Source organism: Hipposideros armiger, unplaced genomic scaffold, assembly GCF_001890085.2.
Source record: "Hipposideros armiger isolate ML-2016 unplaced genomic scaffold, ASM189008v1 scaffold_378, whole genome shotgun sequence".
NCBI classification, from domain to species: domain Eukaryota; kingdom Metazoa; phylum Chordata; class Mammalia; order Chiroptera; family Hipposideridae; genus Hipposideros; species Hipposideros armiger.
The window spans coordinates 1,117,123-1,144,370 of NW_017731728.1; the positions used below are offsets into that span (position 1 = coordinate 1,117,123).

At 55.0% G+C, this 27,248-nt stretch overlaps 1 protein-coding gene across 12 annotated transcripts; it reads left to right on the forward strand.

Annotated features, from left to right (window-relative positions):
* The first annotated feature begins 4,886 nt into the window (after positions 1 to 4,886).
* SEMA4A (semaphorin 4A) lies at positions 4,887 to 26,645 on the forward strand. Of its 12 annotated transcripts, none has more exons than XM_019662693.1 (17): positions 6,788 to 7,280; positions 8,156 to 8,229; positions 8,677 to 8,853; positions 11,204 to 11,368; positions 13,034 to 13,194; positions 14,893 to 14,955; positions 15,200 to 15,298; positions 15,524 to 15,629; positions 16,436 to 16,552; positions 16,893 to 17,017; positions 17,180 to 17,352; positions 18,382 to 18,535; positions 22,723 to 22,903; positions 24,206 to 24,324; positions 24,415 to 24,572; positions 24,819 to 24,919; positions 25,316 to 26,645. In XM_019662693.1, exons 4-17 carry the CDS (start codon positions 11,233 to 11,235, stop codon positions 25,900 to 25,902), a joined length of 2,280 nt encoding a protein of 759 aa, XP_019518238.1. In that variant the 5' UTR covers positions 6,788 to 7,280; positions 8,156 to 8,229; positions 8,677 to 8,853; positions 11,204 to 11,232; the 3' UTR covers positions 25,903 to 26,645. The 12 variants fall into 12 exon arrangements, with proteins under 12 accessions (XP_019518244.1, XP_019518238.1, XP_019518241.1 ...); XM_019662696.1 differs by having other exon boundaries at positions 8,156 to 8,225; XM_019662694.1 differs by having other exon boundaries at positions 6,788 to 7,063.
* Positions 26,646 to 27,248: the final 603 nt, after the last annotated feature.

The following is a 27,248-nucleotide window of genomic DNA, read 5'->3' on the forward strand; positions in this document are numbered from 1 at the left end:
TTACAGGGCCGACCGAGTGGCGCGCTGGTTAGGAGTTGGCTTGGGACACCAGCTCTGAGCAGCAGGACCCCGGTTCAGATCCCACATGAGGGCCAGTGATGCCGCGCCCTGTACAGCTAAGATGGTGAACAACAGCTTGACCTGGAGCTGGGCTGCTGTGAGTTGCCGGCTATGGCATAGGCTGCAGTGGGGATGACCGGCAGCTGGCGTGAGCTTTCCTGAGCCGCCGTGAGCGGTCGTCCAATGGCCAGCGAGCGACTGCCTCACCCGGGAAGAGCGCAATGATAATACCAACTTGGGCCAGTGAAGTGACGTCCTCCACAACTAGACTGAAGAACAAAAGGACAGCAACTTGTCTGTTCCCCTTCCCTGACTCCCCAGCACTGTTACCCTCCCCAAATGCCCCAATAAAATCTTTTAAAAAAAAATTTACATTCCCTGGGGCAGAGTTGTTGAGCCTGTAGTCAAGTCAGTGAGAAAAAGCATGCCTGGGATCATGGGAAAGCAGATTGGAAAAAGCAAAATCAGTGGTAGAAAAACCTCTGAAGTCATGCTGGAAACGCCTGACTCCCCACGGGGCTGGGAAAGGGGTCCCTGCCTGAGGTGGGCAGCTTCGAAAAGGAAACCCTCTCCCAGCCCTGAGCGCATCAGCGGAGGGCGGGAGTCCCACCTGAGGGCGTCCACGTGCATTTCCCGAGCCGGGCACCTGGGGGCGCCAGAGCCTCACCCCCGGCCAGCCAAGCGTCCGCGCATGGGGGCTCGGCCACGCGGACCCCGGGTTGGGCAGCACCGGGACTACAGGCGAGGTCCCCGCTCTTGGTGGGGGGGGGGGGGGGCTGAGGGGATAAGCAAGTCCGCAAAAACTGCTGCGCGCTGGTCATGCGGCGCGGCCGGTGCGTCTGCACACGTGGTCACCTCACAGGACACTCACTTGGCACTCAGCAGCCCACATGTGATTATTTCAAAAGAATTTTTTTTTGGAGGGGTGGGGATTAGAATATAACACATGCTCTTTAGTAAGACTGAGAAACAAGTCACCCCTTTTCAGTCGCCCAGAGGCAACCGCTGATGGATTTCCTGAGATCTCACAGTGGCTGAAATTTGAATCCTGCTTTTCTCAGTTAACGAACATGCCGCTATGTTCGTTCCATAACTTTCCAATGTTATTTCAGAGTTTATAAACATGACTTTAACATAACTGGTTATTTTTTCTGTTTTGTGTAAGGAATACTTTGCCATTACTGAGAGGGTAGAAAAGGGCAAGAAAAACTAATAGCCATCTGTCTTTCCACTACTCAGCGATAACCACTGTGATGAACATTTCGGTGGGAGTCTTCGAGCATTTATTTTTTTCAATTTTCAAATGTATACACACATTTACAGTTTTCTCCTGGCTGTTACAAATAATACTTCTTGGAATGTACATCTTTGCACATACCTCTGGGAATTTCTGTGAAATACATCCCATGATAAAGGCCATCGATAATATTGCTGAATGTCATCCAGAGAAACTGGACCCTTGTCACTCTCACTTCAGCAGGACTCACTTCCTTTCATATGCCTCCCAATACCACAAGTTTTGTCAGTTTTAATCTTTGCCCACTTGATAGGGAAACAATTATCCTTCATGATTGTTTCAAATTATGTTTCTTTGAAGAGAAGTTGATTTTTTTTCATTAATGTGTATTGCTTGTTTGCATTTACTCTGGTAACAAGTTTCTATTCCTTGTACTCTTTTTTTTTTAAAGATTTTTATTGGGGAATTGGGGGATGGGAACAGTGCTGGGGAAATGGGGGAAGGGGAACAGACAAGTTGCTGTCCTTTTGTTCTTCAGTCTAGTTGTGGAGGATGTTGCTTCACTGGCCCAAGTTGGCACCATCATTGCGCTCTTTCCAGGCGAGGCAGATCAGTCACAGGCCTCTGGACAGCAGCTCACGCTGGCGGCCGGCCACACACGGTAGCCCATGGCAACCACTGCAGCAGGGGCCGCAGCCTACGCCGTCGCTGGTGACTCATGGCAGCCCAGCTCCAGGTTGAGCTGTTGTCCAGCATCTTGGCTGTAGAGGGCAGTGTCACTGGCTCTCATATGTGGGATCCGAACCGGGGCCCTCTGGCGTCCCAAGCCAGCTCTTAACCAACGCGCCACTCGGCCGGCCCCTTTTTGCTAATTTTTTAATTGTCAAGATTATCTTCTTCATGTTGATTCTTAAGATCATGTTTTGCAAATATTCCATAGAGCATGTTTGTGATAGGGATGTACTTTTTCATGGCTGAATCATTATACGACACCCCGTTTAACCAATCCCTTCGGGATGGTTCGCTGACTCAGTTTTATTAATATATTGTAAATCATGCTGCGGTGAATACCTTTTCTTTCGATCTCTCAGGTAATAGGATGAAACCCTGATTATTCCCCTGCCGAACGGTCTTGCTTTAAATTCACGACCTGCTGCTCCAGTCCTTAGCCCCTGTCCCCTTTCCCCAGGTGACTGTTTCACACCTTCTCCTCTCTTTTCAAACTTCCCCTCCTCACTCCTGCTTCCTTCTTCATTCCAAAGAGACTGCTTTTGTCAAGGTTCCCATGCCCCGCACACTGCTGGCCCCGTGGTGACTTCCTCACCTTCCTTGACCTTGTTTGTCACCGATGATCACTCTCTGACCCTTCTCAGCCTACACTGCTGGTTCTTTCTCTTCTCCCCGACCTCTGACAAGATGGCGTGCCCCAGGGCTCAGCTCTCCTTCTCTGTCTCCACTGGGCCTTGACAGGCTTCCGGTAGGCTTATGGCTTTAAATGCTGTCCACGCAGTGCTTGGGATTCCCAAGTTTACGGTTCAGCCCATTCCTCTTTGTCCTGAACTCCAAACACAAATACCCACTTAACGGTCTAAGGGCATCCCGAAGTTACTATACCAAGTCCAAAACTGGCATCCTGAGTTCTCTCTACCCCCCACCATCCCGAATCTGCTCTGCCTGGAATCTTCCCCATCTCCGCTGGTGACCATCCTTCTTTCCAGTTGCTCAGGCCAAAAACCTGCAGTTCCTCCCTAACTCCTCGCGTCCTCTCATCCCCCACATTCAATCCATTAGCAAATGCTGCCAGCTCCACCTTTAACGTATATCTGAATCCTGTCCATTCTTAGCAGCACCACCAGCACCGCCAACGGCGGTGTTAGTTTCCTAACTGGTCTCCTGCTCGTGCTCCACTCAGCAGCAGTTTGGTTACTTCCTCTGCTCAAAACCCCCCCCCCCGAGTCTTCCCCAAGCACTCAGCGTAAAAGCCCAAATCCTTATAATGACACGCAAACCCAGGCGTGACAATCACCCGCTTCGATTCTCATCGCTTCTGCTTGTGTTCACTCAAGCCCCAGTGACCGCGTAGGTGTTCCCAGAATACACAAAGCACACACCTGCCTCAGGACATTTGCACTAGTGGCTCCTTCTGCCTGGACCACTTTTCCCATCAAATACCTGCAGACTTATTCTCTCGTTTTCTCCAAATGTTACCATCCAGTCAAGTTTTCCCCGACCAAATGTAATTACATAGCATCCTTCTCCCCATCCTGAGCCCTATCGCTTCCAAGCCACCCTCCCTGCTTTTTCTCCAGGCCCCTAACACCACTGGACATATTTCATGTGTGTGTTTGTTCATTTTCTGTCTTCGTGCCAGAATACCTACACCGCGGGCAGGTATTTTTGCCTGTTTTATCCATGCTGAGTCCCCAGTGCCTAGCGCAGCCACCGACAACATAGAAGGCCCTTTATACATACGGTAAAGGCATAGACTCAGAAACAGAATCACCCGGCCAGAGCGCTTTTCCGGAACCTCAGACTTGTTGCCCGGTCGCTTCTAGAGATGGAGGCAATTCTCACCTTGACCACTAGAGGGCGTACTCCCCTTTTAAGTGAGGCGGCTGGGACCTAGGGACGAGAGCCTGACAGTGGTGGCACCCAGGACCCCTGCCTGCCAGGAGCTACTGTGACAACTCAGAATACTGTGAGAAGGCCCAGAAGCGCTTTACGGAGGAAGGGGTGCTTTAGGGGTGGACATGGAAGGACGGGAAGAATTCTATCAGGTAGAAATGAGAGGAAATATTCCACGTAGGAGATATGATATAAACCGAAACTTGCGGACAGTCAGGATCCAGGGTGACTGGGGACTAGCGCCTTCCACACTGAAGTGATGGACAGGGGGGCGCCAAGGAGTTGGGGATGAATGCCATGGACACCGGGGAGCCAGCGGGGAGTTTGAACCAAGGAGTGACATGAGAACTGAAGTTTTCTGAGGCTCGCTGTCTGTCTGTCTGCTGTCTTTTGGGTTCCATTTCTTTCCCCTCTCCTGAGGAAACAAGACTTGGAGAGGCACTCAGGAGGGGAGGTGCCTCCGCCTATGCCCTCGAGTGGCTCTGAGGTGCTGGTTTCCCTCCCCCTCTGGGGCCCAGCCTCAGGCCCTTAAGATCCGTGGGCTGATTCTCCCTGCCCAGTACCAGTCAGTGCCAGCTGGCAGCTCTCACCGGAGCTTGAGGTGGCACGAATATGGGGGGGGGGGAGGAAGTGGTAAGGGACCCAAGGGGGATAGGGGCCAGGATCTGTGGAGGTGGTAGTCTGAAGCTGGGTGGCCCACATGGGGGTCGCATGGGATGAGGGAAAGGCAAGACTGAGAAATCTGGGGGCTTTGGGGTGGGGGGGTAGAGGAGGCATCATACCCCCACTCTGGCAAACCTAATCCTCTCCCCACCATCCACTTTCCTCTGCACCCACCCCCTTAAGCTGCCCCTCACTAATTCGTCTTGGTCCCTTTAAGAGCTGCCTGGGAACTGGGGCACAGGAGGGGGCTGGCAAGGCCCCCACCGCTCCCCCTGACATGCCCGCCTCTGCTCCGCCCCCCACCCCTACCGACTCTGCTGGAAGTCTTGGACGCCTGGGTTAGGGTCTCCACTGCTGGGCTGGGGGTAAGGCTTGAAGGTGGTGGGGAAGGGGGGCCGTGATCCCTGGGTTGGGAGGGGGTTGCGGGATGCCAGTTTCCTAGCACTGTGGACATGGGGTGTCTGTGTGCCAGCCTCAGCGGATAATGGGGGAGCCCTGGCTGGGTGGTCCTCCGGCTTCTTACTGGGGGAAAGACGGAGGACTTTGAGGGGCAGAACCTAGGGAGACAGGATGTGTGGGTTCCCTCACCCTGCACTCCCTCATCTCATTTTCCTGGAACCCTCATTTGCTAAACTTCATCAGTCACTTCCTGCTCCTCGCACAATAAGACACGGGGGCCCCCACACCCCATCTTCCCACAGGTGGGGAAACTGAGGCTCGCAAACCAGAGGAAATAGAATTGAGTGTGAGGCAGCAAGAGAGACGGGGATTAGGTGGCAGAAAGGTCCTCTGTTCTCCACCCCAGAGAACTGGACACAGAGGACCTGGGTGTTCAGCTCAACCCTGGCAACTTTGTAACAACAGTCACTGCCTCGAGCCTAGCCGCTTCCTCAGCAGGACAGCTGAGCGCCTTTCACAGGTCAAGACCCAGAGAAGCTCCCAGAAGCCCAGCTGGGTAACCCCGGCTGAAGCGGAGCCAGGGGAGGCGTGGAGGCCCCCCTACTTGACTGCCTTGGATAATTCAGAAATGCAGCCCCTCCCCAGTTTGCCACAGACTCTGGGTCCAATCCCCTACAGGGAAGGAGGTAGGGGCGGGGCCAAGGACGTCCCAGGATGTGAAGTCTATCTGCAGTCATTCCTTCCCCTTACAACACTAGTTCACTTTTCTTCTACCCACCCCTCACCTTGATTCCAAATGCTTTCTTCCCCTCCTCCCCTGTGTCCCACCCAGTCCTGGGCGGGGGAAGGGGACAGGGATCTGAACTAGCAGGCATCCTCCGAGTCCCCAAGGCCCAGGAGCTGAAGGCTGCAAGGCTGGAGCCAGGAGCGGTGGGGGATGTGACAACAACTCTGTTCAGAGTTCACTTCTGTTTTCAGCACATGTCATGCCCTCTTTGCCCCGCCCTGGGCAGAACCCTCACCCCCCCCTCCACCTCAACTCAGACTTAAAAGGGAACCAGAAAGTGGCCTGCGAAACCCTCTGCTCCGGGGCTTGCACCAGCACACCCATTTCCTTCTTCCCCAAATACTTTGAAGTCTAGAGATGAGCCATGCTGCTCCCAGGTGGGCTGCAGAGATTCTTTTACCTATGTGAATCAGAGAGGGCAAGCACCCTGCTCAGGATCACACAGCAAGTTACAGGCAGCCGGGCCTGCGGCCCAGGGCTCGTGCACCCCAGCCCCATGGTGCCTTTTTCACAGGCTCCCCATAAGCAGAGAGAGGTCAGCCTGGAAGGGGGTTTTTTCAACTCCTCTCGTTACCAGTGAAGAAGTTGAGTCCAGTGAGGACAGGAGAGGCTGGGGCTGCTGGAGGTCGGGCTGGGAGAGGACGCAAGGCTCCCATCCAGACCCCTGCCCGCCTCTGCTCCCTCATGGGTGGAAAAAGACCCAACTCAGGCTTGTCTCTTGTTTTATCTCGCTCTGGTCTAGACCTTTGGAAGGCCTGCCCTCCATCCCTCTTTTATTTTGGCACAAACCTTCGTTGCCCAATAGGTCTCGGGGAGTTCATCAAAGGAGGCCACGGAGAAGCCATGCTCTTGGGAAGGTGGCTGAGGAAGGGAGCGGCAGGGGGGGGCCTTCCCAGGGGGGGCCCTCCCACAGAAGTCAGGATAGTGTTAAGAGAAGAGGGCTTCTTAGGCTTCTGGGCAGAGAAGAGACCATGGCTCTCAGTTTATTTGCATAGATATTTATGTGTTCGTTTGCTTCCTCTTTGGCAAAGTCAGTTTGCATGGGGTCCGGCTGGCTGGCGTCCAGGTGTGACCACCCTGCATAGACACAGTTCCCAGTGAAGAGGAAAACCCAGAAAAACCAACCAGAAGGGGAGTTGGCCCCAGCTGACCCTGAACCCAGCTGGGGGGAGTGTAGCTGTGGCGCTTGCGAGGGAGCTGAACAATGGCCCCCAGGGGCTAGGGTGGCCCTCCTGTCTCCCCCACATCGGGAGCCCCACCGCCTCCACATGTGGAGCCAGGAGCCACAAAAGGTGATGCACAGGGGGGCACGGGTAGGAGGAGGAAGAATATGAGGAGATTCTAGTCCCTCCCACTTAGAGATGCAGTCGCCATGGTGATTTGAGGACCAGTGAGGCGGGATGGGGTTGGAGATGGGGGTGGGGGTGTGGCGGGATGAAGCACTGGGAGACCGAAAGCCTGGCATTCCAGGGGGAGGGGACCGTGGCCGGCGGCACCCCCAGGCTCCAGGTAAGGGAGCAGGAGAGCTGACAGCCCTGAAAGGAGAGGGCGGGCCATTGTCTGGCGCTGGCTGTGCCCTGAGGAAGGGGCAGACAGACGGGGTCGGGCGATTGTGCGTGGTAGTCAGCTCGGCCTCCAAGCACTAGTCAGACTGGAGGAGGAAGTCTGAGAGGCGCTGGGTAAGGGGTTGGCGGGGGATTGGGCTGGGCGGGCGGCAAGCAGGCTGGGAGACAGCGGGGGTAGGGGGGGTGCTGGGGGAGTAGAGGCTTGGGGACGCCCCTAGTGCCTTTCACACAGTAGGCGCTTCATAAATAGAAGTTGCTTTGACTTGATTGTGACTATAAAAAGGGGGCGACGAGAGGCAGAGCAGGTGGGGCTAGGAAGGGGAGCCAGGAAGCTGGTGTTTCCCAGGACGGAGCTCTTCTGGGGCTGCCCCTGAGGCTGGAAGGGAGAGGGAGTAGGGGACACGGGCCTGCTGGGTCATCCGTGAAGCCGGAGTGGCTTCTCTCCTGGCGGCAGAGCCCCTCCCTCAGTGAGGTACCCAGGTTCCCTGGGGCGAGCGTGGGGGAGGGGTGAAGACCGACGTGGCCATCCCCCCCACACACACTCCTACCCCCACACCTGAACCTCTTCCCTGGGCCAGAAAGCCTGACATCAGACATACTGTCTGATGTGGTCTAGGAGCCGTGGGGGAGGTGTCTCCCGGAGGAGCAGGACCTTGGAGCAGGGGGCGGGGCTGAAGCCAGCAGTGTTGTCATGAGGATCCCCAGGCTGGGCTCCAGGGCTTGGGGACAAAGGAGCTGGGGAACCCTCACACTGGGGCTGTGAAATGTCACGGCCCCTACAGTCTGGCCCCTGAACATCTGACCCCTTTCCACCACCAGGTCACCTGAACTGCTGCCGGACTCCAACCCAGACAAGACACTTCCCCTCCCTGGCCTTGTTTCCTCATTTGTAGGTGAGGGGGTGGGACCCCGGAGAGGGGGTGGGACCCCGCTAGCTCAGAGCTTCCTTCGTGGCTGGCGCTGCGGGCAGGTCCTGCCACATCATTTGTGCAGTCCAGTGCATAATGAAAATGTGGGGCCCTTGTTCAAAATGACTGAGACTTTCAAGACAGCAGCGTGGGCCCTCCTGAGCGTGGGGCCTTGTGTGGCTGCTCAGGTCATGTGCCCATGAAGCCAGCCCTGGCTGGGGGCTCTGCCAGCTGCAAGGGAGGGTGGCAGTGCCACTTCGGGCCTGACTCCAGAGGCTATGCTGCAAGAGCTGTAGCGGGCAGGGGCCGTGCCTCCCATCAGGCTGTTGGGTGGGGCTGAGCCAGGAGGCCTTGTGGAGGCCAGGGAAGGGTGGGGGTGGGGGGTGGTACCCGGGGTGGTACCGGTGCCTGATGGATGTCCTTTATCCACAGAGGTTTCTGTTCGCTCTTGAGTCGGAAATCACCCCGAGACACTGTTTCTCAGCCCAGAGAACCTAGAGCTTGCCGCCCTCTGCCCTCCGACCTCCGCAATTGCCTTCTCCATCCAAGAGGCTGAGTTGCCTGGACGGGGACAGGAGCAGGACACCAGAGAAGCGGTGTAGCGAAGGGGTTAGCTCTGAATGAGGCTGGTCTGAGTTGAGCTTGGCTTCTCCCCAAATCATATTCCTCACCTGTGAAATAGGATCCTTGGTGGTACCTATCTGCTAAAACGTGCTAGGTAGACCCAAGCCTGGTAATGCCAACGATTATTGGCTGAGGGGCTGGGGGAGAAGGAGGCCTGGGGTCAGGAGAATCCCTGGTTCTCTGCATAAAGAGGAACTAGGGCAGGGCCTTCATCCAACGCTTCCAGAGCGGGAACAGGGAGTTGGGCTGGGACTTTGTCTCCACCTAACCCCCCAACAGAACTCCTCCCAGCGACCCAGATAAGCCAATCTGTTCAAGCAGAGGAGCCCAGAGGCAGGGTAGGTCCCCGAATGTGAGGAGACACAGAAGGTGGGGTCCGGGTGGGAGTTTCCCTTGACTCTGAGAGTCAGGAAACCTTTCGCTGGGGGGGTCGTGGCCCCTGGCTTCTCCCCAAGACCTGGCAACCAGCCTCTGCGAGTCTGGGGAAGTCTTAGGCAAGTCTTGACAGAAACAGTTGTCGGGAGGGGGTCTGGCTGAGACCCCCCCCCGGGGAAATTGAGGGAAAGTGGCAGCAGAGGGAGAAGGGAAGAGGGCTAAGCAGCCTTGGCGAAGGAATTCTAAGGAATAGCCTTTGCTGTTCCATCACCCTGCAGGCTGGTGCTGTAGCAAGAGGGATGGAAGTCACACTACAGGAAGGACTTCCTGACAGTGAGGGCTGTGCCTTTAAGAAGGAGGTGTGGGTGATTTATTAGAGTCGCATCAGCCCTGGGATGGCTGTACTCTTTGACCCACAGTCTCGGGTTGAGTGGGCAGCAAACTACCCCCTTTGTAGGTCATGGAACCCTTGGTGCTAGAGGCCTCATTAACCCTGCTTTATGAGGTGCCCCCTGGAGGCTTCAGCGGGGGCTGAACAGCCACCATTGGGGGTTGGGTGTCTCAGAAGCATGTTCCAGAAATGTGAGCACAGGTGGGAAATTTTCTGGGCCTCCCACTGGCCTGACGCTGCTCTAGAGTGATGGAGGTCAGAATCCTGGGGGACTTCCTCAGCAAAGCCATAGATAAGAGCCTTATGCAATTGTTTTATTTTGAAGAGACTATGGCCCCCCTGGAGTGGGAGGTTTGAAGGTTAGACCAGTGCAGGGACTTTCCAGTAGGTAGGAGTGGGGAGACCCCACCTTGTGGTTGAGTGAAAAGAGGAATATGAAAGACCTTGTCATCTCCTGCTTGGGAATCTTGAGTAAGAGGTGAAACCTTACGAGTTAGACAGGATGTGACATGATAGAATAACAGGGGAATGGGCTAAAATGACCTAGAAAACTGCCGCCTTTTAGACTCTGGAAAGAGGAAGGTGTGTCCTCCTCTGATTCCCCTCCCAGTTCACCAACTTCCGCCAAGCCTGGGACCTGTCAGAACTCGAGAGGTGGAAAATCTGGTTTCCCTTCCCTAGAGCTCCCAGTGCTAGCTTTGGCATGATGGGTACCTGGAGGGTCTCACTCCGTGCCCAGCCGGGCTGAGCCCCTGTCCCTGGCCTCTGGGGCCTGGGAACCCCCACTCACCTTCTTTCTCTCGGATGGCACCTCCGCTCAAGAGTCCAGACTCCTGGGTTCTGCACTCTGGCTGGCTCAAGGGTATGTTTGAGATGAGCTGGGTGGCTGGAGGCTAGCGGTCCCCGGCCGACAGAAACCAGGGAGAGGGTAGGCAGCTGCAGAGGCCGGGAGACAGCCAGCCACTCCGAACCCTGGGGCACTTCCTGGGCAGTTCTGTTAGCTAGTCTGGTGGGCTGGACTCTCATGGCCTCCCTGCCAGAAGAGGGCCAGGCAGGCCTGAGCGTCCATACCCCGAGCCCAGCTGGGGCCGGGGCCAGGTCAGAGCAGCCGATGCGCACCTGGTCTGCCTGCCTGCTCGGCAGAGGGCAGGGGTGAGTACGAAGTCCGGGTGTCAACAGACCTGAAAGTGCCAGGGGAAGGCAGGTCTGAGGAATCTACACTTTCAGTCTGAGGAGCAGGTTTTCCAGAAAGCCCCCTGCCTGGGGCCAGGCAGCGGGTTGGGCTTTGGGCTATGGGAAGGAGAAAGGCAAAGGGCAGGTAGCAATGACTTGCTCTGACTGAGGTGAGGAAGGCAGAGCGGGGCGGTGTGTAAAAAAGAGACGGGAGGGCAACTCCTACCTAGAGGGGAGGGTAAGGCTGCGGCCTGTGCTGAAATGGAAGTACAAGTCTCAGGAAACTGGCCCTCCCCTAGCACCCCCCCTACACACTTCTGCTGCCTGGGGCTCTCCGATTGGTCCCCAGGGGGGATGTGGTGATGATTGCTTACCCAGAGAGTGCTGTTTCTTCAGGGCCATCTGGTGACAGCCTCTGGCTCAGCATGGCCCTTCCAGCCCTGGGTCTGGACCCGTGGAGTCTCCTGGGCCTTGTCCTCTTCCGACTGCTCCTGCTGCCGCCGCCGTCCTCTGCAGGGGCAGGTGGGCAGGGGCCCGTGCCCAGGGTCAGATACTACGCAGGTAAGTGTTTGATGGCCAGGAAGTGTGGGGATGGCATCAGCCGGCTGGAGGGGTATGGAGGAAGGAGTGACGAATGGAGGGAGGGGAGAAAAACAGACACGGAGAAGTCGAGAGATATGCCAGAGAGAGGGCCTCAGAGAGAGAGAGAGAGACAGCCAGAAATAGAAGTTTGGACTGAGACAGGAGTGAGAGACCAAACCACTTGGGGTGAAGACGGAGCAAAGAGAGGCGAGGGACCGGGGGCACCATTCCTTCTGCTTCTCCAAAATTGGTTTTCATTTCCCTCCTGAAATGTCGCTGACATCAAGCTGGGCACCTCAAACCCGTAACTGCTTTCACATCCCCAGCTGCCCTCAACACCAAGGCCCATGCTAGAAGGTCATCTGTGGGCCTGCTGGGCCAGGACACAGCAGGCCCATGCCAACCACACAGATCATGCTGGACCATGCTGTGTCCCGTACCGTGGATGCCAGCGATATGAGAACTTAGGGTGGCCCGGCTAGGGGACAGGCCCCAGGACCCTGTAGGCACAGCACAGCTTGGCTGGTTTCTTACTGGGGCCGTGGGGCGGCTGGCCCTCTCGCCTCTGGGGAGAAGATTTAGAAGGACGCGGGCCCTACAGGAGCCGGGGCTTCTGGCTCGGCTGTGTGTGTAGCTTCTTCCTGGGGCAACGTGGTCAAAGTAACGCATGTTGGCCTGGGTGGGGAGGCCCCTCTGTGTTGGATGCTGGGATTACAGCCGTGAACAGGACTCGGCCCCACCCTCAACCTGCTCAGAGCCCCGAAGGGAGGCAGATGGGCAGTCAGTCATGCTGCAGGGTGATCAGTTCCGTAATGTGGGTTTATACAGTTCTGGGGGGCCAGCCCTTCTGGCACCTTGTCACACACGATCCCCCAAACAGCCTCTCAGTCCTAAGACTCTGAGCCTCCAGAGGTAACAGCCTGTCAGTCCTCTAACTAATGCAAATGTGCAAAGGTGCCCAGGAGAGAAGAGTTGAGGGCTGTCCCTCGCTGATGGCCAGTGGGACAGGAACACACCCCATCACTACACCAAGGTGATGGAGAGGACATAGGTGAGCCACCTGGGCTCACCTCCCCTACCCAGGTGACATCCAGGCATGGCCATCAGACCTTGTAGGAAAAATGTGTCCTTTCTGATCAGCCTATGGCAGTCAGTCTAGTGGTGGAAATTTCCTACAGCGGTGGAGGAGAGGAAGTGGGGTGGTGAGTGGGACCCTAACACCGACCCACAGTGACGCTGACGCATAATCCTGCCTGTGGCTGCCAACACCTTCTTGTCTATCTGCCTTCTGCTCCCCCACCATCAAGGACCACTATGTCCTCCTCTAGCACAGCACCCCCCCCCACCCCAGCATCCATTGTGCCTCACTTTATTTTCTGTCCCTTTGTCTATCTCCTGAGTGTGAGCCACCCTCCCCTAGCCCCGGGCTGCCTCTCCTCTCTCCTGTGGGCGCAACACACAAAGCTCCAAGGCTGCCAGCAGGGTGGGGTGAGGTGAGGAGCTGCTGCTGAAGAGTGGGTCCAGCTGCCAAGGCCTGGGGAGCACACTCGGCCAAGCCTTCCCTTTCCCCCCACTTTCACCCCAGGAATCAGCTGCCTGCCACCAGCCCCTCATCACTCACCTTTTCTCACCACCTCCCGACAGGGGACGGACGGCGGGCTCTTAGCCTCTTCTCCCAGAAGGGCCTCCAGGATTTTGACACGCTGCTGTTGAGTGATGACGAAGGCACTCTCTACGTGGGGGTCCGAGAGGCCATTCTGGCCTTGGATATCCAGGATCCAGGTGTGCCAAGGCTGAAGAACATGGTGAGGAGGCGGGGGGTCAAGGACGTGGGCTGGGAGTGAGGAGGGCCTGCAGCTGCCATGCGCCCGGGCAGCCTTGGGGTGAAGAACCACCTGTTGCTGTTATCCATACAGAGACCTTTGAACAACATGAGTTTGAACCATGCAGGTCTACTTATACGCAGGTTTTTTTTCAATAAATATACAGTCGGCTCTCTGTATCCCTGGGTTTCCCATTTGCAATTCAACCAACCACAGATTGAAAATAGCGTTTTCTTTTCTTTTTTTTTTTTAAAGATTTTATTGGGGAATTGGAGGAGGGAACAGTGTTGAGGAATTGGGGAAGGGGAACAGCCAAGTTGTTGTCGAATCTTAGTTGTGGAGGGCGCAGCTAGTTCAGCTCCAAGTCCAGTCTCCATCAGGCTACCCGTCGGCAGCTCAGGGCAGCTCAGCTGAAGGTGCTGTGTTCAATGTTAGTTGTGGATCCCATGCAGGAGTCGAACCAGCAACCTTGTTAGGAGCATGTGCTCTCATCAGCTGAGCCATCCTGCCACCTGTTGGCAGCTCAGCTCAGGCACAGCTCACTGGCCCATGTGGGAATCGAACCGGTAACCCTGTTGTTAAGACCCTGTCTGTCTGACCCAAAGCTCAGACGCTTAACCAACTGAGCCACTTGGCCGGCCCAGAAAATAGCGTTTTCGATCCACAGTTGGGAATCTGGGTGCGGAGAGCCGACTGTACACATTGTTCTGTCCCCATATTATAGGAGGGACTGGAGCACCCACAGGGGTCCTGGGACCAATGCCCCGTGGATTCCGAGGGGTGATTGTAGTTAAGCTTTGGGGTGTCAAAAGTGATACATACATTTTCGACTGTGCAGGTGGTTGGTGGCCCCAACGCCAGTGTTGTTCAATTGTCAACTGTCTGTAGCAATAATCAGCAGCACTGGTTGTATCTATCTGGTCCATATCACAGACAAGATGTACTATGGCAGCCGCACTGTGCATTGGTATCATGAGTGCTGGTTGACTACCGCCAGTTGCTAAAATGGCTGACATGGACACATGAGAGATGTATTGACTGAAATTGTATCAATAATGTGCTATCCACCCACTGGCTTCTGTGTTAAATTATAGTCACCCCACTAATAACAGTCCCGCGAGGGAGAAAGGGAGAAGGAAGAAAAGGGGAGGGAGAGAGATAGCAATTCTAGAGCATCTCCATGGTCTGCATGACTATGTGACTGTGAACCACCTGCACCTGTGGAATACGGGTTAAACGTGCAAATACTGATTCCTGTGACACAGAAACTGACACGTTTAACAATTTCCCCAGGAAATGTGTGGTTTGACAACTGCTGCTGCTTGAATACCACGCGCTGCCTTAGGCATTTTGCTTAAGCCACTTTGTTGTGCCAACCAGAAGCCTGTGAAATTGACCGTGGTCACTCAACCAGTACATGGCTGAGCCTAGACACAAACTCAGGTCTGATTCCACAGGCCACATTCTAGTGGCACAGAGCTGTGTCCTAGCGAATATCAGTATCATCAGAGTAAGAGCCCTGGTCACCAAGTGGTGTTATTCTAGCGGCCTATCAGCCGGTCACTAGCCACCATGCCTGCTGGGGATCTTATAGCAGAGCCGAGGAGGGCATGGTAGGCCAAAGCTAGAGCTGAACACCTCATGCCTTTTCACCCCCTCCCTTCCAACTCCCCACTTCAGATACCCTGGCTGGCCAGTGACAGTAGAAAGAATGACTGTGCCTTGAAGAGAAAGAGCAATGAGGTAAGCAGAGATGGGTGGACAGGGGCTCATGTCCCCAGACCATTGCTGGCTGACCTCAGGCAGGGCAGGCAGCAGGGGCTGACGTTTGCGTGGTTACAGCCTGCATACTGTCCTATGGAGACCTACAGGGACCACCTCAGCACTTCCCAGACCTTCTCCCCACTAGGAAGTGACGGGGGCAGACTCTGGGGGCCCAGGAGTTTGGGGCAAGTGGCCTGGGGGCCTGAATTCTCTATCTCCCCAGACACAGTGTTTCAACTTCATTCGTGTCCTGGTTTCCTTCAACGCCACCCACCTCTACGCCTGTGGCACCTTCGCCTTCAGCCCTGTCTGTACCTTCATTGTGAGTTACCTGGCCCCAAGCCTCTGCCCTCACATCCACTCCCAGCCCATCCTCTGCAGCTCTGGAAACCTCAGGTCTTCCAGAGGCAGAACCATCGTGAGCTTCCTGGCCCCAGACCCATTTCCCCTTATGTCCCTTTCCTTGCCTCCCGCATGCCCCTCATTTCCCAGACGTGAGACTCTGGTGGTATTCTAGCCCCCCCAGCTTTCTCCCCTATACACACAGGAACTCCAAGATTCCCACCTGTTGCCCATCTCAGAGGACAACGTTATGGAGGGGAAAGGCCAAAGCCCCTTTGACCCCGCCCATAAGCACACAGCTGTCTTGGTAGGTGAGTATCAGGTTCCCTGGTCCATCCCTAACACCTGATTTCCCAGGTCACTCTGTGAAACATGGAATCTGACAGAGGGAGGGGAAGCCAGGAGCCTCAGGCACAAGGTCAGGGGGAGAATCGGGCACCCCAACCACTAGCTCCTGCTGAAGCTGCCACAAAGGAGGTGGAAAGAGATGGATGTGGAGAGATACACAGAGGCGGGAGGGGCTGGGAGGGGTTCCAGGCAGAGAAGAGGCCTGGCCTGAGATCCAGTCATCAGATCAACAAATAGGCGCTGGGTGAGCACCTCCTCCAGTGTGTAGGCATTGTGCTAAGAACTGTGGGGTTACAGAGGAAGAAGTCACGGCCCCGTGCCCTCCTGGCACAAGCCATTACCGACTTCCCACCCTAGCTTCTTGGAGGAGGTGGGCTTTGACTTTTGAATGAGACCTTGAAAGATAGGGAGATGGGTGGGAAGGTGTTCCAGGAAGAGAAAGGGAGGACCCAAGATACACAGAAAACACAGCCACCTCCTTGGGACAATGAGTGATTCTACTTGACAAACAGTTTAGCTGGGTGTGTGTGGGTGTAGCCAGAACAAGACCGGAAAAGGCCAGGATGGTTGCCCATTTCCTGTGGACAGAAGGACCTAAGAAGGGTGCTCAGTGGGGGGCTGTGAGCCCAGGCTTTGGGGCTCACAGGGAAGTGAAGAACAAATGAAGAGGGCCAGGGACTAGTGTGAATACTGACCGTGCCAGAGGCAGGTCTGAGGGGGGCAGAGCACCCTCCACCTGATAAGGGCTCTGTCCTCTCCCGCGTTCTAGACGGAATGCTCTATTCAGGCACCATGAACAACTTCCAGGGCAATGAGCCCATCCTGATGCGCACGCTCGGATCCCAGCCTGTCCTCAAGACCGACAATTTCCTTCGCTGGCTGCAACGTAAGGACCTGTGCCCCAGCCAGCACAGGTCTGGCCCCCTTCCCGAGTCGGAGACCCGGCAATCTAGCCGGCTCTCATTTGTTGAGGGCATACTATGTTCAGGGCACTGGGGGTATAGCCGGGAAGAAGACAAAGCTCCCATCCTCGTAGTTACTTTCGCCTTCCGTAAATAAAAAAGTACCAGCCCCCTCCCGCGGCCCTCTAGGCTACCCTTGACCAGCGGTGGGACCCGAGGCACCCCTGTCTCCTGGCCTCCAGAGCCAACCCCAGGGTTTTCACCAAGGGGAACCCAGGGCATCCAGGGGCTCAATCCCTACACCTGTCTGCCCCGCCCCTGCAGCGGACGCCTCCTTCGTGGCAGCCATCCCTTCGACACAGGTCGTCTACTTCTTCTTTGAGGAGACAGCCAAAGAGTTTGATTTCTTCTACAAGCTCAACACTTCGCGGGTGGCCAGAGTCTGCAAGGTCGGCCGCCTGGGCGGGAGGCGGGGCTGGCCCTGGAGGAGCCAATGGGGAGATGGCAGAGGCGGGGCCGATAACCTAGGGCCCAATGGGAAAGGGGAAAGGCGTTTCAGGGGGCGGGGACATGCTGGTCGAGGTCGTTCTTGACTCAACCTGCGCCCCTAGAACGACGTGGGCGGCGACAAGGTGCTGCAGAGGAAGTGGACCACCTTCCTGAAGGCCCAGCTGCTCTGCGCCGAGCCGGGGCAGCTGCCCTTCAACGTCATCCGCCACGCTGTGCTGCTGCCGGCCAATTTCTCCACCGGTCCCCACGTCTACGCAGTCTTCACCTCCCAGTGGTGAGCAGCTCGGCGGGGATGGGGGTGTGTGGAAGTGGGGTGTGGTGGGGGTTGGGATCCAGGGCCTGCGCCCGTGCTGCCCTGGCTCGCCAAGGCGGGCAGGAACTACCTGAGCCGAACACACACTGCACACTTTACATAGGAAGGCATTGGATTCCTGCCCTTCGTGTATAATAGATAGGAAAAATAAAGCTCAGAAAGGGTCTTATTCATTTATATCCTGCCTGCTTCCAAAAAGGATAGGAGGCAGCTTACAAAAGCCAACCATTAAAAGAAAAGAAAACCGGTAAGGAAATGGGAATAAAAGGAGGATAAGAGAAGTCGAGGATAAGATCAGCACATTACAAATATTTGTCATGTATACAGTCCCTGGATGCTGGTCACAAATTTATCTCTGAGCTTCCTAATGGCCAGAGCAAAGAGGGAAACGCGCCATGACGTAAAAAAATACAGTCGTTGTTTGGAGGCTGAGAAAGGTTAACTGGCTTCCTGGGATCTGGCCCCACAGTGTTTTAGATACCCGTTGACAGTGTGTCGGGCACCAAAGATACTGATGTGAGCACGGTCTGGTATCTGTGGCATCCAGAACTGACAACCTCGTGTGCCACGGTCAGCTTAAAGAGAACAAGACAGACAGACCTTCTGTCTCCACAGACCAGGGCTCTGGAATAAAAAGAGTCTTGTAGTCAGGCTCTGGTTGGTTCTCTGAGGACCAGGACTCCCTGGGACCTAAGGGAGGAGGGCTTCATTGGGAGCCGGTCAGGGGCTGGTTACACTGTCCCACGGGTGCAGCCCGGGGCCTGAGCCCCAGTTAATTCTCATTAAGGATTATCACACTTCAGATCCTAAGAGGGACCAGAGTCTGGGGCCCTCCTAGCCCTGTCACCACAGCTGGGGAAAGGAGAGGCCGCTGGAGGCCGCCCCAGCCCCCCACGCTCCTGCCCTCCTGGGGTATTTCACCAAGGTTGGGCCAGGGACGGAGGGTATAGCAGAGGAGATCTCAGACAATGTCCCCTCTGCTGTCCCCAGGCAGATCGGCGGGACCAGCAGCTCCGCCGTCTGTGCTTTTTCGCTCGAGGACATCGAGCGTGTCTTTGAGGGGAAGTACAAGGGGTTGAACAAAGAGACTTCACGCTGGACTGCTCATGAGGTCCCCGAAGGGATCAGTTCCCGGCCAGGCAGCGTGAGTACCACCCCCACCCTGAGCAAAGCCCGCCCCCCACAGAGACACACACATAGTGAGCTTGTCAAAGCACCTATGGTGGCATCATAATTGCCCAGTAAATGTTAGTGTTGCCACCCAGTCCCTTCTGCTCAGATAGACACTGAGTCCAGCTGCCCACATTCCACCAGGTATAGAGCTCCCCCCTCACCCACCAGCTAAGTACACGCCAAATACCTGCGTGTCTCACTGCGGAAACAAGGGGCCCCTTCACCTGCGTTTCTTGTTTAACTTCTATTTTGGGTCAGAGTTGTATATGTACACGGCTTAAAGAATCACGTACATCGACGTGGTTGGCTACAGAAAACAGCCCCATTCCCTCCCCTCCCCTTTTTCCTCTCTAGGCACAACTACCTTCAGCTCTCTTGGCTGGTTCTTTTGGTATTTACCTCCAAATGTCTAAATAACATACTTTTATTGCTACTTCTGGACGTTTCAGTTTCAGACAGTATCCATTGAATTCCCATTCCGGGAGGTGAGGCTTTAATTGTTCTCCTCTCCCCCCCCACCCCCATCCTCCCCCAGGGGTGTGCTGGAGCTGACCTGCAGCAACTAACAAGAACTCGCTGCACAGCTCTCTCCAAATTCATGTCCAGTGACATAAGCTTGAAATCAGCCATGGTGGGAAATCTGCATATACTGCAAATCAGGGTTCCCCCACCCCCCGCCCCTGCCTCAGAGCTGCCTTATCAATGTACCCAGCCCTCATCTCCTAGCACGGTGTTATAGTAATTTTGGTTAGAGCAATATTTATATTAGGACTCTTATTATTCACAGATCAGCCATGTAGTGAGCCATGCCACGATTACTTCTGCTTTTGCATAATTTTTTCCCCCCTTGGGTTAGGAATTATCTTGATTTGTTTTTTTGCTTGCTTTGTTTTCTAAGCTCTTATCTTTAGTTTAACCCCCAAACGCTTCCTCAATTATCTGAATCTCCTCCGAGACAGACCCAGTAGGTGTTCTAAGGGTGTCATCTTCCTGGACACCCTTCCTGCCTGCTGCTGTCTGGAGCGGGAAGGGGAAGAAAGGGGGAGGGGGGAACTTTGCATCCAGGAACCGCTGCCCCAGACTGTGTCTCATCATTCTGGGCATTCCCTTTGCGTGTACCTTATGATGATCTCATGTTTCTTGCACCCCATGGCCGCTGCTGCTGTTGCTTTTATTTTCTATCTTATTTTGGTGGAGGATAGCCTCCGTAGACTCCTGGGTAGACTCCTGGAAAGGGATACATGACGGTAAACTCTTTTGAGACCTTGAGTGTCTGAAAATGTCTTTATTCTACTTTCACATTTGACAGTTTGGCTAGGTACATGTCATCCCAGACTAGAAATACTCTTCCTTCAAAACTTTGAAGGCTTGTCTACCATCTTCTGTCTTCCAGCGCTGCTGTTGAAAAGTCCAAAGCTATCTTTTTTAATTTTTATTCAATTTACGGGGGTGACATTGGTTACTCTGTCCAAAGCTATTCTGATCCCTAGTTCTTTGACTGTCACTTTTTCTTTTTTTTTTTTCTCACTAGAATGTTGTAATGCCTTTTCTTTGTTCCCGGTTGTTCTGAAATTTCACAATCTTGTGCTTTTATGCTTTGGGGGCACTCTGTTCATTTTTTTGTGCTGCACATTCAGCCTGGACATTTACTTCCTTTGGTTTTAACAAGTTTTCTCAAACTACTTCCTCATATTTCCTTTTCATTCAACAAATATTTTTTGAGGTTACATGCCACGCTTCTAGGCACTGGGCACACAGCCGGGAACAAAACAGACTCAAGTCCCTCAGGGAGCTGACATTCCAGTGTTGGAATGCTTTCTACCTTCTTGCTGGACCTACTGGACTGGTCCTCTGACTTCTTAAATCTTTCCCTGTTCTCCAAGGCTTTGGTATTGTTGTGCTTTTGGGGAGAGTTTCTCACTTTTATCTTCTGATCCTCCCATCAGATTTTTAGTTTCTGCTAAAATATATAATTTCCTAGATTTTGCTGAGCTTTAAGTAGCTTGTAAAAATGTTCTATTATGGAGAATTTCAATATGCAAAGTAGACAGTAGACCATACTGGACCTCCATATACTCATCAGCCAGCTTCGACTCACAGCCAGTCAAACCCGTTTCATCTGTTTGTGTCCCATCCACTTCCCCCTTTTTTATTTTGAAGCAAATTCTGGACTCGTATAATTTCATCATATTGAGCAAATGAAATTTGCTCAGGGCTGCTGCAACAAATTACCAACTTGGTGGCGGAAAACAAGAGAAATTTATTCTCTCAGAGTTTTGGACACCAGGCTTTCAGATTCAAGACTTCAGCAGGGCTGGTTCCTTCTGGAATCTCTGATGACTGCTAGCCGTCCTAGGTGTTCCTTGGCTGATAGACACGTCACTTCAGTCTCTGCTTCTGTTGTCACTTCAGCTTCTCCTGTGTCTCCTCCACTTCTCTTAGAAGGACACTTGTCATTTGACGTAGAGCCCATCGTAATCTGGAATGAGCTGATCTCAAGATTTTAAATTGTATCTGCAAAGACCCTTTTTGCAAATAAAGTCGCATTCACAGGTTTTAGATGGACATTTTTTGGGGGGATAGGGTGCCATTCAACCCACTAGATTATCCGTAAATATTGTAGTATGTGTCTCTAAAAGATAAGGGTTTAAAAAATATCCATAGTACCATTATCACACCCAAAAAAGTAGTAACTCCTTAATCTAACATGCGTTTCTAATTGTCTCATAGATGTCATAAGAGTATTTTTTAGTATAGTTTGTGTATTTGAATCAAAATCCAAATAAGATCAATACATTTGGATTGGTTCTTTTAAGTTTCTTTTACTCTAGCTGTTCCCTTTTCTATCTTCTTTTTTTCTCTTGTAATTTATTTGTCATGTAGCATTTTCCACCGTCTGGATCTTGATTTTGCATGGCGGTGCTGGAGATTAAGTGTTTACTGTAAAGCAGTGGTTGGATCTTCAGACTTGATCTGCTTGGTTTCGGGGGCAAGACTACTACACCGTCCTGTATCCCTCCTTCAGGACGTACGTATGTCCGGCTGCCCTCTTGACATCAGACCCCTCTTCTGTAGCATTATGGTCTTGTCTCAGCGTTCCACTATTTTCACTCCTCTCTCTTAAGATAGTAATGATCCTTGGGCTGCGAAGTTTCCTTTTCTCTGAATCAGTTTTGTGTCCTCTTAGATTTTGTTTGTGCGGTTTTTTTCTGTGTGTCCTTTGGCCTCTTCCCTGATCCTGGTTCATGCTTTGAAAAAAATCCCTTTGGGAGGAAGTGAGAGTAGGTGCATGAGCATATCCTGGCATCAGACTGAGACACATGTTATTAACTCACTCTACAAATGAGGAAGTTGAAGCTCCTCGGGTGGGGGAACTCATCTGAGGACACAGCCCGTAGGTGAACAGAGTTGGGGCCGGCTAAGACAGCACTCTTGGGTGTGGAGGACAAGGATGCTCATGGAAGATCGGGACACAGGTGTCCCTGAGCCCCAGCACACTCGTGTTGGCAGGGCCTTTAGGGAACAGCTGGTTCAACCCTCATTTTATGGGTGAGAAAAAAGGAGGCCCAGATGGAGAAGAGTCATGCAGCAAGTCCGTGCAAAACCATGATGAGACACGCTCCCTGCCACGCCACTCCTTTCTGTGACATCTTTTATCCAGTCACGACTCAGCAGACACTTATTAGGCGCCAACTGTGTGCCAGGTCCTGTGCTAAACCGGGGCTACAGGCATGAGTAAAACATGGTCCTTGCCTGCAAAGGCCCCCTCCCCTCCCGCGTCTTGCCGTCTGTCAGAACTCCTCCTCGGTGAAGGTGAGGAGGAGGAAGGCCAGAACAGCTGACCTTTACTGAGCACTTCATTCACTCAGTCACTGTTCCAGCAACTTTTCATGTGTTTTCCATTTCATCCACACGGCAGGCCTGTCATGGGTTGGCAGTATGCCCATGTCACTGTTCAGGACCCTCGGGCACGCAGAGGCTGGAATTCCAGGCCAGGCAGCTCCGGGGTCCCACCTCTAACCACCATTCGGAGATGAGGGCTGCCATGAAGGAGGGTGGCAGAGGAGATTGGCAGGGCGGGGAGGAGAGACGGAAGAGGCGATGCGTGAGCCTCAGGGAATGTGCAAGCTGACCCAACCTGCCTCCTTCCCCCTTCAGTGCTCGGTGGGCCCGTCCTCTGATAAAGCCTTGACCTTCATGAAGGACCATTTCCTGATGGATGAGCAGGTGGTGGCGAAGCCCCTGCTGGTGAAGTCTGGGGTGGAGTACACACGACTTGCGGTGGAGACAGTCCAGGGCCTCAACGGGCACACCCACCTGGTCATGTACCTGGGCACCAGTGAGTACAGGGGCTCCAGGACCTTCCCCCCTCCCCCCGCCCCAGGGGATGAGGGCAGGGGCTGCAGCTCCGGTTGAGGAGGGAAGCCTTTGCGTTCATTCACTCATGCATTCGTTCAACAAATGTTTTCTGAGCACCTTCTATGTGCCTGGCACCCTGCTGGGCTCTGAAAATACAGCGGGGAGACAAAATAGCCAAGTCCCTGTCCTTTCTGGTTGGGGAGGGACACACAAGGGCTTTAGTGGCCCTAGCCAGGGCTGTTTATCTTCTGGGGGAAGTCATGTGAGAGAGGTGGAGGGTAGACGTGGTAGAGGGTTGCTGCACCCAGCAAGTGCACAGGTGGTTCTTTCGGAAGCTTGGCTGTGAAGGGGGTGCCTGGTAGAGGGTGTGGGGTCCAGCCAGCATTCTCTTCTTAAACATGGGAAAACTTGTCGCAAGGGGCTAGTTGGCAGGGGAAGTTGCAGAGGGAGCAGTAAGCCGGAGTCCAGGGACCGGCCCAAACGGAGGACAGCCAGCGCCCCTGCTGGGGTGGGTGAGGAGGGGTGAGACTGGAGGCGGGCAGGAAGCAGAGGGCGCCCTCGGGGGAAGGCTTTTGAGTTCTCCCTGGTGGGAGAAAAGAGCTGGGAATGAGGGACTGAGAAGGTAGGAGGTTTGAGGAGAGCAGGGACTCAAGTAGCCATTGTGGGAAGGAGGCGGGAGAGTCACTGGGATGTGGAGATCGCCAAGCGTGTCTGTGGAGGGCCTGGTGAGGTGGTGACCTTGAGTGTAGTGGAGGAAACCTGCCGGGTTCATTCGTGCTTTTAGGACCTTTACTAGGCACCGTATCCACTTTCCCATGTGGTGTATACAGTAGAGAACGAACAGACAGAAAGCTCGACCTTGTGGGGTGCATGGAGACAGACAAGAAACTCACTGACTCAGTGAGGTAGGACGCGAGGTGATTAGAAAATCAGTCCAGCTGGCGGGGGTCGGGGGGGATCGGCCACACTCGTCAGTGTGGAACTCCCTGGAGGGCCTTTGACTAGCAGCACTTGATGGAGGTGAGGAAGGCTGGTGATGTGATTTTCCACAGAGGCGCTCAGCTGTCCACTGCCCTGTGTCCACGGAGATCGTGGACCGTTGGGTCCCCGAAAGCATTTCATCTCCATGGCACAGAGGGAAACGGTCTGACAGATCTGTGTCCAGTGGACATGGCCCTTCAGAAAGGCCTTTCTGACGGCTGGGAGGCCCTCTGGGGTTGAGGAAGGGGACGAGGGGCGTGTGGGTGAGGCGAGGCAAGTTCAGCTCTCTGTCTCTTCACAGCCACAGGGTCCCTGCACAAGGCTGTGGTGAGTGGGGACGGCAGGGCCCATCTGGTGGAGGAGATCCAGCTGTTCCCTGAGCCTGAACCTGTTCGCAACCTGCAGCTGGCCCCCACCCAGGTGAGAAGGGGCCTGATGGGGCGGGTGTGGGGTGCTGGGTCCTTGCCAGACCTGGCGGGAGCACGCTGACACTCTCCATCTCTCTTCCAGGGTGTACTGTTTGCAGGCTTCTCAGGAGGCATCTTGAGGATTCCCCGAGCCAACTGCAGTGTCTACGAGAGCTGTATGGACTGTGTCCTTGCCCGGGACCCCCACTGTGCCTGGGACCCTGAGTCCCGGATGTGCCGCCTCCTGCCCCCCCGCGTCCCGTGAGTGTGGGTCCTGGGTGGTGCCGGACCCCTTCTGCCCGGCTTGTGCTCCTGTCCCTCCAAGCCCCCCCTCCTGTGGGGGGCCCCTCCAAAGGTGGCGTTGCACCCAGCAGCGGTGAAGCTGTTCCCGTGTCCTGGGTGTCCTACCGTGTGTCCCCACCACCACCTTCTTCCCCACTGTTCCCTCCCTCCTCTTCCCACCTTGTCTGTTTCAAGGGGTGATTGTTGCTTTCCCTGCCTTCTCAGGAAGTCCTGGGGGCAGGACATGGAGCGAGGGAACCCAGCGTGGGCGTGTGCCAGTGGCCCCATGGGCAGGAGCCTGCGGCCTCAGAGCCGCCCCCAAATCAGTGAGTGTGGGACCAAGGGAGATGCAAGGGCTCGGGAGGACTCCCGGGCCGCGGTGGGTGTTCTTGCCTCAGTTTCTTCCCCCAGCGCCTGCCTGGCTGGAGCTCCTGGAGTTGGGATGGATTTGGGCCCTGGCTCTAGGGAGAGGGAGTAGGGGTACTAAGGTGGGATTCGGGATGGCGGGTGAAGTTGGTTTTGGTGTCAAAGCTGGAGTCGGATGGGCTGGAGGTTAGTTTGGGGTCCAGACTGGAGATAGGGAGGGGATCGGAGTTGCGTTTGGGAGTTGAAATGGAAGTTGGAGACATGAGTTGGGAGTCCATAGATAGGGCAGAGACGCTCCCCGGCCCTCCTTGCCCCTCGCCACCCTTAACCTTTTGTCCGTTTCCCTTCACCTGCAGTTAAAGTCGTTTTGGCTGTCCCCAACTCTATCCTGGAGCTGCCCTGCCCCCACCTCTCAGCCCTGGCCTCTTACCGCTGGAGTCGGGGGGCAGCTGCGAGCCTGGGGATGTCGTCCGTGGTCTACAATGGCTCCCTCCTGCTGGTGCTGCGCGATGGGGTCGGGGGCCTCTACCAGTGCTGGGCCACTGAGAATGACTTCTCATACCCCGTGGTCTCCTACTGGGTGGGTATCCAGGACCAGCCCCCCGCCCTGGATCCTGAACTGGCCGGCATCCCCTGGGAGCGCGTGGAGACCCCGCTGACCAAGGTCAGGGGCGGGGCCACCCTGGCTGCCCAGCGGTCCTACTGGCCCCACTTCCTCACGGTCACCGTGCTGCTTGCCTTAGTGCTTTCGGGAGCACTCGTCTTCCTCCTCGCTTCCCCACTGGGGGCACTCCGAGCCCGGGGCAAGGTCCAGGGCTGTGGGACCCTGCCTCCCAGGGAGAAGGCCCCATTGAGCAGGGAGCACCATCAACCTCCTAGGGAATGCAGGACCTCTGCCAGTGACATGGACTCCGACAACTGCCTGGGCACCGAGGTGGCTTAAACTCGGCACAGGCTGGGCTGTTGGGTAGGGCATGGCGCCTGGCCATGCTAACTGGGTGGCCCGGAGCAGTGCAGAACGGACTTGAATGGGAGTGACACAAAAGGCCACCTTCCTCTCACGAAAGGAGCCTCTCCGCCACCCTGTGTCACCAACGGCACTCAGCAGGCTGGGCACAGAGGCTGGCTCTCCATGGGACTCCCTTCTACCAAGCACATGAGCTTTTAAATGGGGGCTGCCCAGACGTGGACCTTTGGGCTGTGACCGGAGGCCCTGGAGAACATCCTTCAGTTCTGGCCGTTCCGGGATCCTCCAAAAACTTATGCTCCAGGAAACCCTAGAACACCTGACTGTTCCAGGACCCTGTGATAATCAACACCAGACATCTGAACAACCACAAGACAGCATGTCGCTCCTGGGGACTCCACTCTGATGGCAGCACCACCTCGGACACCAAACTCCCCTCTCCCTGGTCTCCAGGGTTCTGCAGGGAGCTTCCCCCTCCTGCTCGCCTTTTCAGCTGTGCATCACTGACCCCAGGAAGTTCTTCCTGAAGTCTGACCACCTTTCGTCTTGCATCAGTTGGGGGAGATTGTGATTCTTTGTGGCCTGGCTAGAACGGCAGGGGTAATCTGAGCCTTGTTCGCGCTGACCCTTTGACCTCGCCTCTCCCCTCGCCTTTGTTTTGGAATTCAGAAAACTACTTGTTTCAGACAGTTTATTTTTTATTAAAAAGACAAAGTGTATGATCGGTGCCGTTTTTGTCCGAGCAGGATGCTCAAGCTGAGGACTGCGAGATGTAAGGGGAGCGGTACCCAAGGCCATCAGTGGGAGGAGGGCTAGGTTGGTGGGGTGCTTGTCCCCTCAACTTCTGTCCTGCTAGCTCCCCCTAGAACCAGCCCACAGCCCTTTCCTCTGCTCCGGCCTCTGCTAGAGGGTGCCTCAGACTGCCTTTCGGACCAACATCTGTGCTGGCCAGCTTCAGCTGGTGTCTGCTGGCCAGGCTACACCTCATCCATCACTGGGTGATGATTTGGCGGCTGTCCTCGCAGCTGCTGTCCCCAGCTCTCCCACATTTCTCATGACTCCAACTCAGCCCCCCCATCCCCACTCTAGCAGTTGGTTCCAACTCCTGGTGGATTAATTTATAGAAAGACTGTGCAGCCTCCCCTAGCCAGCTTGGCCACGTCCTTCCCAGTAGCTGACAATCAGTATGCTGTCCACACCCCCACACCACCTCCCCCATCCCTCCTGTCCCTCTTCCATGTGTCTCTCTTCCAACCAAAGCTAAGCAGTGCCTTTGCCCCCTCCTCTCTGCAGAGAGCCCCAGCATTGTCCCCTCACTTTAC